This window comes from Oreochromis aureus, linkage group 14, assembly GCF_013358895.1.
Source record: "Oreochromis aureus strain Israel breed Guangdong linkage group 14, ZZ_aureus, whole genome shotgun sequence".
In the NCBI taxonomy this organism is placed as follows: domain Eukaryota; kingdom Metazoa; phylum Chordata; class Actinopteri; order Cichliformes; family Cichlidae; genus Oreochromis; species Oreochromis aureus.
The window spans coordinates 4,054,520-4,067,132 of NC_052955.1; the positions used below are offsets into that span (position 1 = coordinate 4,054,520).

Consider the following 12,613-nt stretch of genomic DNA (forward strand, 5'->3'; position numbering starts at 1 on the left):
GAAACAATACACAACATAAGATGTACTGGCTGGTTTCCCAAAACATTTCTTGTAACTTTAACTGAAACCAGCTAATTGTTTTCTATTATTTTTCTGATGGAACAAAACGGTTACGCAGTCTAATGCAGGAGACTAACATCACAAACCCACAGATAACCTGAATCAACTCTCTTATTTGGTCACATTAAACGCCTTATAAACAAGAATTACACTCTAAACATGTTACTTTAACTAAGTATCAGCTTTACATAAATGTATGTAGTGCTCGTACAGCCTACTGCTCTCACCTGAAACACAGCACAACAGCAGTTCTGTGTCACTGACAGCTTACTAACTGGCCTGCATTACTTTTCACCCGTTTGTCTGAGCCGCCACTGCCACCTACTAACGAAACTAAATATCGCCATAACATCACATCAGGTGGGCGCAGATGAGCTTTTCGCTCTGTGCTATGATGTAAACTATTGTCACTACAAAAGCTAAAAGAAGAAGTCCAACTAGAATTCTGAGATTTCTTTTTACCCTTAAAAGACTCCGTGTGTCACACCCCTCCTCCTTCCTTCCTGTATGCAGACTAAAATAACGAGCTAACGGACACGCACCCAACGGAAAGATAATGAAGCGAATTTTCTTCCATTTAAGAAAAAAAACCTAAAAAACGCATGTGCTGCGGCGGCAGCAGCTCTGTAGCAATCTGAGTGTGATCCGTTTACTTCTGATAAATGTCTCATGCTTAACCTGCTCAACAGGAAGATTTTTTTCATCGGATTTTAAATTATCGCCATTACAAAGGTAAGGTCTTCATTATTTCATTAATGATTAAGGAATATCATTTGTTTATTATGATTGCCCATATTTGCATGTTCAATATACTCTTTTGAATAATTCATGTATTAACCTGATTAATCCGATTAAACGATTGTAATGTAGGATCATTAATTTAAAAACATAATCGAACATATTGAAATAATCAAATAAATAAAATATACATGAAATATAATAAAGAAATGATCGTGAATAATGTTCACAACTGGGCTTGTGAATAATGAAAGTGAATAACTGATGTGGGGTTTTTTAGTAGCTTTTGGTTGGGCGGAAATACGCATTGTATGGTTAGAATGAGGATGTAGTTACGCCGGCACATATTTTGCTATCCATTCTTTTGCTGAATGCTAGACAAGTTCAGTACGACACTTTTTGAGTAACCTCACAAACTAATGAGAACTAAAGAGCACAAAAGACTGCCTTTCCTTCTGTTCTTAGGTCAGTTATCTTTGCCGTTTTCGGTTCCTTTAATTGTCGCTTTATGGTTTTATGGGCTTCTCGTCTTTATCAGAAACTGAGAGATAAAGCCGCTGGTGGCAGTTGTAGCTGCACCTGTACTTATAGAAAGTGCACGGGCATTTGTAGACTTTTTAAAAGTACTTTGTTTTTATACAGCGCTTAAAAAAATGATTAGAGCACCATTCAAAGAAAATCTTTGCCACAGCTACCCTACATTAACACTTATAGTAATTGCCTACCATTACTGTTAACTGTGTTTGTATGCATATAAACCTAGCCTGAGAGTTTGCCCCCTTATTATAGTAGGTTAAAGCATTCTCTGCTCTGTCTTTAAGCTAGAGCTGTGTGATACACCAAAACGAAGTAATAATGTGACATATGCACACATATAGTGACATATATACACAGCACAATGGAAGATATTAGGAGCCTTCGGTCTATGGTTGAAATTACTGTAGCATGACACAGCTGCTTCACTCTCAAAATAAAACTAGTGTTTTATTTATCATAAGTTTCAGTTCTGAAGTTCAGCTAAATGTGGACCAGAACAAGGATTAAAACATGAATTAAACTTTGAGGTGCTGGTATAGCTGACTGAGATGAGCAGGAGACCCACATTCTGAAAGAAGATATTTTTTTTTGTTCCTCTGCTCAGGTCATACAGCAGAAGAGTTAGGCAGACAGTTAGAGCAAAAGTATTAAAGAAGCAGTTGCTCAAGGACAAGGTACAAATTGTTCACTCTCTTTTGCTTGTCCAGATTTCACGACCTGGACCAAAACGAATTTGAGCTAAAATGAAAAATGATGGGCCAAAATCATCAGAGGCCTTGTGTTCTGAAAATTAGACAGTTGATGTACATCACTTGTGTCATCATCATCATCTATCTACTGTTTTGGACCTACAGGTGAGTGAAATTACCTGAAATTACAGGACCCAACAGGAACTATAGCAGTATGCTGTTCTTACTGTATCATTTTTTGTTGTTTTGTAAAAACAGTTAACAGCAGAAATTAAAAAGCAAAGTCACCTAAATGTGTAGCTGCACACAAAACATTAAAACCCTGTGAAGTTTAAAGTACTTACCTGTTTTTGATTTGACTGGTTTCTACTGTCAAGAGCCCGAGATGATGGTGGATACAAAGTTTAGGACTCAAAAACGGACTATGAATCTGGTGCCTAGGGCCCATTCTTGTGCTGCCATTATCAAAACTTCTGCGCTGGGATTTAAGGAAGCTTTTTGTAGCCACTGATGACACTTTCTGATGTCAGCAAACTTTTCTTTCTGTCAGTGGCATGTCTCATGCAAGGGCTTGATAACCCATGATTGTTTCTCTTCCTGTTTCTCAGTGATGTTTATTATTACTGATTCTCACACACACACACACACATATGTATATATGTATATATGTATGTGTATGTGTGTATCTCTGTAGGACTGACAAAACGTTCGCCCACTGGATCCTGTACTACAGAGGAGTCTCAAGTTCACCAATCTTAGATCAACTAAATGTGACTCAGAAGAGTAGTCAAGGACATGTTGGTAAGCTAAATTTTACTGAATACTGCTCAATGTTAAACTTGTTAGTTCATTTTCATTGTTATTTCAAATGGGGTTTACTGTTTCAATTTTGAAATGCCGCCAAGATTTTTTGCAGCCATGGTCAGCTGAGGGGAGGGAAAAAAGACAAAAGATCCAACAGCCAGGGATCAATAATAAATATTGGTGTACTGCAAAATGGTTTATAAACACACAGATCATGAAAACTGGTGAGTGAAGAAGTGCCTAGTGCATCATGGGAAACCCTAACAGCCTAGGCCTACTGTAGCATGATTAAGGGAAGAGGATCTAGCCCTTCTCCTACCTGAAAGAGCAATTAAAGGCAATTCTCTTCTTCCCATTGTGGTTCACCATGTGATGTGGGATGAACCAGGACTCCACAGCTTTGTTCAGTTCTTCTTCAGACACTTTAACTGCATAACTATGCAGCTGCTCTTTGAGGGTCCCGCATCAGAAGGCGCTCTGTGTTGAGAAGATTGGTTAAAAAAGCTTCTTTCGATGCCTGAAGCTCTGGCATGTTCTCCACACTAAGCAGGGGAGTTGCGTAGCGCACCATAGCGGTGTCACCACATGCAGTGTTAGGGGCTTCCATGAGATCCACAATCTTCTGAGAGCTAGCTGGTGAGGTTGCCCATAGTGCTCTGTAACCCTCGCCATTGTATCAGTATAGGGTTGTGGGGAATTAGTGTATGAATCTGCAATAAGAAGCGTTTCCTCATATTGCAGATAATCTACTAAAATCTCGTAGTTGAAGCGCTCTGTAGCATCTTCAGGTAGCAAATTTTCCAGGGGACCTGAAGTCTGGCAAACTCTCTGGGGTCCCCCTTTTACACTTTGCAGTTATAACAGCATCAACACTTCTGGAAAGGTTTTCCACAAAGCTTATGAGTTTATTGGCATTTTTGACCATTCTTCCAGAATCACATTTGTGAGGTCAGGGACTAATGTTGGACGAGAAGGCCTGGCTCGAACTAATCCCAAAGATGTTCTATTGGGTTGAGATCTGACCTGTCAAGTTCTTCCACACCAATCTCAGACCTATCCAGTGGATTGCCAGACTAAGAACTGTGATAATAAAAGCATCAAACATTTTGCATTACACTTGGTGATGTAAGGCTTGGACGCTGTTGCTTGGTTATGGAAACCCATTCCATGAAGATCTCTACGCACTTTCTTTGAGCTAATCTGAAGACCACATGAAGTTTGGAGGTCTGTAGTGACTGACTCTGAAGAAAGTTTGTGACATCTGCATACTATGCACTTCAGCATCCTCTAATCCCACTAGGTGATTTTATATGGCCCACAACGTGACTGTGTTGCTCTTGTTCCCCCGTTGTTTTAAACCACTAACTGACTGTGGAATATTTAGTAGTGAGGAAATTTCATGATTGCACTAGTGGCATTTTATCGCACCACCACACTGGAAGTCACTGAGCTCCTGAGAGCAACCCATTCCTTCACAATTGTTTGCAGAAGCAGTCTGCATGCATAGGTGCTAGATTTTATACACCTGTGGACAACAAAGTGATTGGAATTCAATTATTTGGATGGGTGAATGAATACTTTTGTTAATATAGTGTATTTTGGTAAAATTCTTATGAAAACAACTTTCTCTAATGGTTAAATTCTTTGTGATTAAATTCACAAAGTCATTACAATTTAAAGTTAAAGAAATTATTTCTTCAAAAGAGCTCTGGCTTTTGGTCAGCCTGGTTACAGCACTGAAAAGAAACCTGGGGTTAATCTTGGTTTCCTCAGTCAGTGATAAATAGTAAAAATGTCCCAGCCTTATGGAGGGTTCTTGATGATGTTGCATCTGTGAAGGTTAAAACTATCTCTGGAAAACAAAAAGGATTCTGAAGAAGTGTAACAATAGTTAGAATTTAAAAGAGAACCTGTAGGAATGCTGACAATAAACGGAGAAAAGGAAGCTTCAGAGTAATTAATATTTTCTAAAACAGTAAGAAAAATGTTAAGATGTTTTTTGGAATGGCAAAAATAAATTGGTGAAATTAGGTTTGGTCAGCTACTTCTTCTTTTCTGTTCTTGTAATACAGTATCTGCATTTATTAACTGAAACCACATTGCATCAAACAAATTTTCACTACTGGTCACACTGGGATTATATAAAGAGCCAGATATTTATGATTTATTGAAATATTATCATAAAAGTAATAATAATCATAAAAGTATGGCCAATTCCTTTGTATAAAAACATATAAATGCATTGTCTTTTAAAAAAACTGGTGCACATGAAGGTCTCACATATTTAAGAAAAATGATTTGCCAGCTCTTACACAAGTTTTTTTTTTTTAATACATACATGTATATTAATTTGTTATTTAACTTTTATTTGATAAGGTTGATGTTTTTATACAGTAATTTAAATACAGAGCATGACACTGGTGTGCAGCAGAGCGAGATTATAGCTACTTCAAATTTCCAACAGTCCCTCATTCAGGTTTCAGATCCACAGTACACGAATAAAATAAATATAATAAAGCTATTGTGATAAAGGCTACAGTAAATACAAATTAGCTGGAGTGGAATACAGAACTTAAATGAAATACACATAAGACTACATAAATTATCATAATCATTACCATGATTACCAAAAGTTATAGATTTATAGTGTAATTATAATTAAGTGTCTTTAGCTTTGCTTTGAGCTGGTCTGTGACATTTACTGTGAAATATTTAACATTGTGAAATATTTAACATCTGTAATTTAAGTTGTTAGGGTGATCATTATGGAGAATGCCAAATGTTTGGTTTCACATTCACACTCCCATGATGCATTGCGTGTTTATTCTTCACTCACCTTTTTAGTCACTATGTTTATAAACCACTCTGCATTTATTCATTGCTTATTACTAATCCCTGGCTCTCTTCCTTAGTGTGTCTTTTGTCCTGTCTACCTCCCATCACCCCCAACTGGTCTGTCCTGATGTAGTGATTTAGCACTAGATAAATAAAACTGAATTAAATATCTACAGCTTTGCAACTGCCAAGCAGAATGGAGCATCAGAGACAACAATCCACCCAGAGCATTATGAAGGTTAAAGGCACAAAGACACTGCTGGTATCGGCTTATCTGGAACACCGCACAGACGAAAAACAGGTCAGTAAAGAGATAAAGGTTGTAGTGTTGCATTATTAAAACCTCTATATTGGTCCCAATAATACATGTCTGTTTGGTCACTAAACATTCTGACAATGCCAGACAAGGATTTGACAAGAAATTGAAAATAAAGACAGTGTTATGGTCTAAGTAATATTTTTTAAATAAATTAATTTTGAGTGGCAAATATAAATGGAATTTTCTTGTAGACATTATACAAATACATATTAAGGAGAATTTTATTGTAACTTCTTCTTGAGACACAGACAGAGGGGAGCATAGGAAGCAAAAGAAAGGGGAAAAATATGAAGTTATGCTATAATACAACAGGACATAGGCAATGAAGTGAGCAGCTTTGGAAAGGCAGGATTAATCATAGGTAGGATCACTGTGTTAACTTCAGAGGAGGGTAAGCCACTGATGAAATCTAGTGAAATGAGGGAACAGGGTTTGTTTGAAATGGGTTTTAACTGATGTAAACACTGGATTTCTGTGCAAGTGGTGGGACTGGTACATCATGAACCAACACCTGGAAAACTGCTGGAGCATTAGTCAGAATTTGAAGTCTTATATTTGTGTTTATGACTAAACACTAGATTAATTGCAAACACATCAGCTAAATATCAGTATGTTAATATGACAAATGTTTTGAGCAGTTTTTCCAGCAAGTATTAATCCTGATGAAGTTCCTTTATACATATGCTGAAAGTGTTGCTGGAAGAGGGGAGTTATGTAGAAACCGAAAAGCTGAGGGTGCTGATGTTGAGAATGCACTAGTACGACCTCAGATTTTACTGCAGCAAATCAATAATTACGTAAACATACGATGAGAGAAATTATTATTCTCATCATTATTAATATTTTTATTATTGAATTCGAAAGATTGCCCCTTTACAAAGAAATGAACAGTCTCTATTTTTATGGTACTTTTGTGTTAAGGGGGAGCGACAGAATATCTACCAAAAATTGAGAGAAAACACAATAAATAAAAGTGATAAATTAATTGACATGTCATTGAGCAAAATAAGTATTTGATCCCCAAATAACACATTACTTAGTACTTAGTGGAGAAAACCTTGTTAGTAAGCACAGATATTTCTTGTTTTTGGTCACAAGGTTTGCACAAATCTCAAGAAAGATTTGGCCAGTTTGGCAACTTGAAGCTTCAGCTCCCTCCACAGATTTTCTGTAGGATTGAGATCTGGAGATTAAAGCTCTTTAGCCACTTCTTTGTTGCCTTACCTTCACTGTTCTGGCTGAGGGAAGGAAGTTCCCTTCCAATTGTACGGTACATGGCACTGTCCATTGGCTCATCAATGCGGTGAAGTCATCCCGTACTTAAGAAAAACAGCCCCAGAGCATATTGTTTCTATCTCTCTGCTTGAAAGTGGGGATAATATTATTTGGCTCTAAGGAACTTGAAAAGAAAGCAACTGGACTACTAAGTTTTTTGAAGATTTTTCACCTCTCAGCCGAAAGACTTCTTTTGCTCTAAAACCAAAAGGTGTAGAGGTACAAGTACTTAAACCTTAGTTGTCGCTTAGAAGTGTCATTGACCCACTATTAATCACCTCTGTGAGACCCTGCCTCATCCTATAATGCGAAGTACTGAGGTCACCTGCAAGATGCGAGTGACGGTTGAGTGAATAGAATAGAGAACAGAATAGAACAGAATAGAATAGAATAGAATAGAATAGAACAGAATAATCCTTTAATTGTCCCACAAGGGGAAATTTGGTTGTAACAGCAGCCAGAAAGACACATATACAAACAAACAGTACACAGGACACAGAACAGAAACATACACAATTTTTCTTACATATTTACATGAAGGACAATGGTTACTATATACAGAGTACTGTACAGTTATTAAATTAAATATAAATAACTACAGATAAGAGGCAAACCAGGTTGTAGTGCGAATCGGTTAATTAACTTATTGCAGTTACAGCGCAGAGGTAAACATCTATGATTGTTGGGAGCAGTTCTGATTGTACAGTCTGTGAACACTGTGAACACTGGCATCCTCCAAAGAGACGCCTTTATCGTTTGTTGCAGATGTACAATGTTGTGGAAGTTTTCCACTTAAATAAAGCCTGCAGATGAGTGGTGAGCTGTAGCTAACATTCTTTAATCAAAGCACACAAAGAACAGACAACCAAGCTTGATGGAGAGCCTACATGACCGTGGGGCAGACGGTCAGCAGAGTCTCACTGAGCCTAGCATGGCTCTCAGTTAAATACCTTCTCCAGGAACAAAAGGCAGTACACAGCTGTTTCACACCTTAAGGTTCACACTCACTTGCTACCTCCCAGAGTCCTCGAAGAGACAAAAGACTCTTCCTGTGGAGTGGTCTGCTTCCCCCCAACTTCCTTCTTACAGTATGGGTGTCAGACATGTTAAAATCCAGTGGCACCAAGGCATTATACAATAAAATAATGTGATTAATACATAAGTAAAAGAAATTCCTTTACAACAGTTGAGTCTATGAGAGGTAAAATATCTACAAAACAATTACAGAAGTTCAGACACTTTCCTTCAAAGCTCCTTAGACTACCATGACCTGGATCACTGAGAACCTACACAGATGTTGTCACGGGGTGCCGAGGCAGGCCGTGTGTGGATTAGTAATGGACCCAAGATGCAGACTGCGTAGTAGTGAGCGAGCTTTATTAACAAAAGGGTGAAGTACAACACGAACGAAATGGGGGCCAGGAACAGAACGGAAAATACTCTAAATTGGGAAAACTAAAACTTAAACAACAAAACCAGAACATGAAAGAGGGTACCTTGCAGGGAGAATGACCAGGAAGACAGAGGAAAATAAACAGAGTGACGAAGGGAAATAACACAGCGTGACGAAGGGAAATAACACAGACGAACCAGCAACGAGGACAGGTGAACACACACTATAAATACACACTCCAGTAATCAGGGGATGGGAAACAGGAGGGAAACACACCTGGGAGACATAACAGCTGACGAGGCAGGGGAAACGTAAACAGAACACACTGACATAAGACAGAGACCTTCAATGTAAAACAGGAAACACATACAAGGACACAGAATAAGAAATGCAGACTAGACACAGGAAATACACGGGCAGAAAAGAATAAACACTAAACTGATGAAGAACAGAACCAAAATCACAATAATAGAAAACATAAAACGCTGGGTCAAAAGGACCCAGGATCATGACAGATGTATTATATGGCTCATATTAGGATTTCTCTTCCTGCAAACATGTTAGGTCTATGTCAAATCATCTAAACACAGTACTTTCTCCCACATTTTGGTTGAATCTAAATGTATAGTTTGCCACTGAACATTTCCTTAGGGCAAAATTAAGATGAACCTGCTGGTCATGTCAAATTATTGTACCATAGAGACCCAAGAGCAGTTGAGCTTTTGCCCTTATGGAAAAAAGGAGTTTGGGTTTGAGGAGAAGCTAAATGTTGAAAAATGTAAAGAGTTAGTGGGGAAAATAGAGGATAAAGCAGGCAAAGTAAGCACCAGTTAGAGTAATTTAGACATACACATGCAGTTGCTTGGTTGAAAGAAGCTGCAGCACCCCTGTTAACAACGGAGGAACACACAGCTCCTCCCCCATTGCATTTATTTCTTTCACGACAATCTCTATTGCTAGCAGTAAGCTGCTGCAGATCACGCGAAAACTACCCCTCAGTGTACATTACGTAATAATACAACTCTGGTTGATATTCTGTCTCTCTCCATTAAAATACTACTACCACAAAAATTAGATGCTCCTCATTTTTCTGTAAGTGTTGCAAATATCTTTAGCATTTCAGGATACTCTTGTAGACTTTAACTGCTGATTTTTTGATCATCGTGCTTGTCCTGTAATTTCTTGTATATTAAACCTTCCATTAACATCGTGCTCCTTCTTGCCTCTTTCTTGTGCCAGGTTTGTGTCATTGCAGTGGTGCTGCGGAGTGAGAACGTGGCCTATCGCTGTCTCTTTCGTTGCCAGGACAAGCAACTCCTCTCTAATGGTGTGGCCAACATCCACAGGGATCACTTCGGTTTTGCCTATGGGACAGCAGACATCATGTGCCCCCTCCCCTCAGGCTGTGAGACACCATCTTCTATTGCCGTGACCTCCGCTGATACCAGCTCTACAAGTACAGTAAATGGCAGAATTTTAACCTTGCTATGGGGCATGGTAACAGCAATGCCAGTCTGTGTGTCAATTGGGCATTTGCTTTGAGTTGAAATATCTCAGCAAATAGTCTAAGGAGCTTGGAAAGAAAAGCGTCTGGACTTCTTTGAGTTTCTTGAAGACGTTTCACCTCTCATCCGAGAAGCTTCTTCAGTTCTAAGGGTCAATGGTGGGGAGTCCCAGATTTAAACCCAGTGGGAGTTTCCCCCCAAAGAGGGACAAAAGGACCCCCTGATGATCCTCTACCTAATCACATGAGTCAAGGTGTGAAAGTGGGTGTGGGTCCCAATCAGCCAGGGTTTCGGGTGAGCTCATTGTGAAACCTGGCCCCACCCTATCATGTGATTTCCTGAGGTCAGATGGCCCAGGATGTGAGTGGGCGTTAAACTCTGTTAAAATCTCCCAATTCTTTTAATCTTTGGGCTGAAGGAAGGACAATACTCGGTGTATAAATGCTCAATCAACAATTATTTATTCCATACAATTCAACACTTTATGAGCATAAACCATCATGATGGGGAGACCTGCATGCAGAGGGTCACAGCAAGTCTCAAAATGGTGACGGGTTACTCAGCTTCTTATAGCCTCTAGTGGCCCCCACCTAGTCGTAAAAGCCTAAACATTCACATTCTTTCTCTCTTACGGCGCCTAAGTTATGACCTCGGCTCCTTGTTTTTCTGCTCTCTGTAAAGGTGGGGGTATGGAATGGGGTCGTCTCTTCTATTATCGGCACAAGGCCTTCTGCACCCAACATTCTCTTCATGATTCAGCAGTATGAAATGTCAAGAAACAGTGTAACACATTCAACAGTGTCGAATAATACAGGTCAATCCAATAGATCTAATGATTTTCACACTCTTTTAAATCAGAAGTATAATGGAAACTAAAACTACATACTGATCACACACTCTATATTAAGGGGTATAATATGCTCTACAGCAGTATATTAATTCAACTACTTTGATTACAGATATAAGGTAACATATGATAACCGAATAATCTCACAATTCCCCCTTTTGATCTCTTAAAAAAGAGATCACTTATAACATACACTCCATCATTGCAAGGTCCAGTTCTTCTTGGTCCTGAGGCCCTCTGTCCCCCTTTATGGGTGGACCATGTGTAGAATGACCTCTGTGTTTGCGCAGTTCAAATGCAAGAAAAACTATGACTACAACAACCAAGTACAGACGACACTCCCATCACTCTCCAGTTCTCCCACAGCTTTATTTTGGTGCTACAGTTTCCCACTCCCATTTTGGTGCCACCTTATACCTTTCAAATGTACTCAGACTAGAACCTCTGTCTAAGGAGCTTTTAACCTTTATTTTATTGCTGCAGCTACCAGTATCTTCCAGTTGGGTGATTCTCAGCTTCTTTCTTCGACCTCTGGGGTTAGACCACCCTTTAGTCGTTGCACAGGTCAGGGGATTATTCTGCCCCGATTCCAAACAAAGATCTGTGTATCTGTGAAAACCAAAACACCTCTCTCCCTAGCCTTGATACTCTAATGTTGTTATCCATTGTCCTTCCGGTGATGCAAATTTGGTTTAAAATATCATGTTCAGGACTCTCTGACCAAGGAACTTATTCTAATCATAATCTATGTGTGTGTAAGAGAAATCAAAAATTAATGAACCATTTCTAAGTCTAACATATCATAAGCTTAAGTTTTACCATACCTAAATTATTAAACACACAAATAAGGTCATAAAGTGTTCATAAAACCATTGTTCGCTTTTCAGACTCAACTCCCCCCTTTTTGACACACTCCCATGTGTCAATCCATCGGAGCTAGAAAATTAAAAGAGAAGGTTAGTGACATCATATCTCAGAACTCAAAATTAGCATTAGCAACCAACGGGTTAAATCTGCAGTTCCACACTCTCATGTGAAGCTACCGTCTCCTCCTCCGGTCTCTCTTATACTCCTGCTCCTGCAAAAACAAAACAAAACAAAGCGAAGCATCCACCCTTCTCTTGCCGGCTAGGTGAATTGTTTGTTGGCATTTACTAATCCTAAAGTTGGTGCAGTCATTGTCTCAGTATCAAGTCAGTCAAAACTTTTAGTCCGTCCATCACAGTCCAGTCACATGCATTCATTCACACACATTCATACCGAATATTGCTGATAATAGAGTCTCACGCGCGACCTATTCGAGCATCCATCACCAGCAAGATGACGTCATCATTTTAAAAGGAAAACAATTCCTTGGTTTTTTTTTTTGGAGTGGATTGACTCGCTGCAATCCTGTTAGACTCAGGACTTACCACGCAATCAGTGTCCCATATAAGTGAATTTCTCCCAAGCCAATTACAATCATGGAGAAGCACACTCTGCAACTGTTTACAGTAATAATATTTTATAGCGCTTTAAATTTCAATCTTTCAGGCCTGGTTTAAAGAGCTGATTGTTAAATCGTGAACTCACAAAATATCACCACCGGTGGATCACACCTCTCCGATTTTC

At 38.9% G+C, this 12,613-nt stretch overlaps 1 protein-coding gene across 3 annotated transcripts in view; it reads left to right on the plus strand.

The window, feature by feature from the left end:
• The first annotated feature begins 393 nt into the window (after nt 1-393).
• Nucleotides 394-12,613, plus strand: part of LOC116321823 — a 42,406-nt gene continuing 30,186 nt past the window's right edge. For 2 of the 3 annotated variants that reach the window (XM_031741778.2, XM_039598341.1), the window contains exons 1-5: nt 394-792; nt 2,043-2,189; nt 2,719-2,825; nt 5,840-5,964; nt 9,890-10,106. In XM_031741778.2, coding sequence (XP_031597638.2) covers nt 2,086-2,189; nt 2,719-2,825; nt 5,840-5,964; nt 9,890-10,106 — 553 coding nt within the window. In that variant the 5' untranslated portion in view covers nt 394-792; nt 2,043-2,085. The remainder of the gene's footprint in view (nt 793-2,042; nt 2,190-2,718; nt 2,826-5,839; nt 5,965-9,889; nt 10,107-12,613) is intronic. The other variant, XM_039598342.1, reaches the window with a different exon arrangement.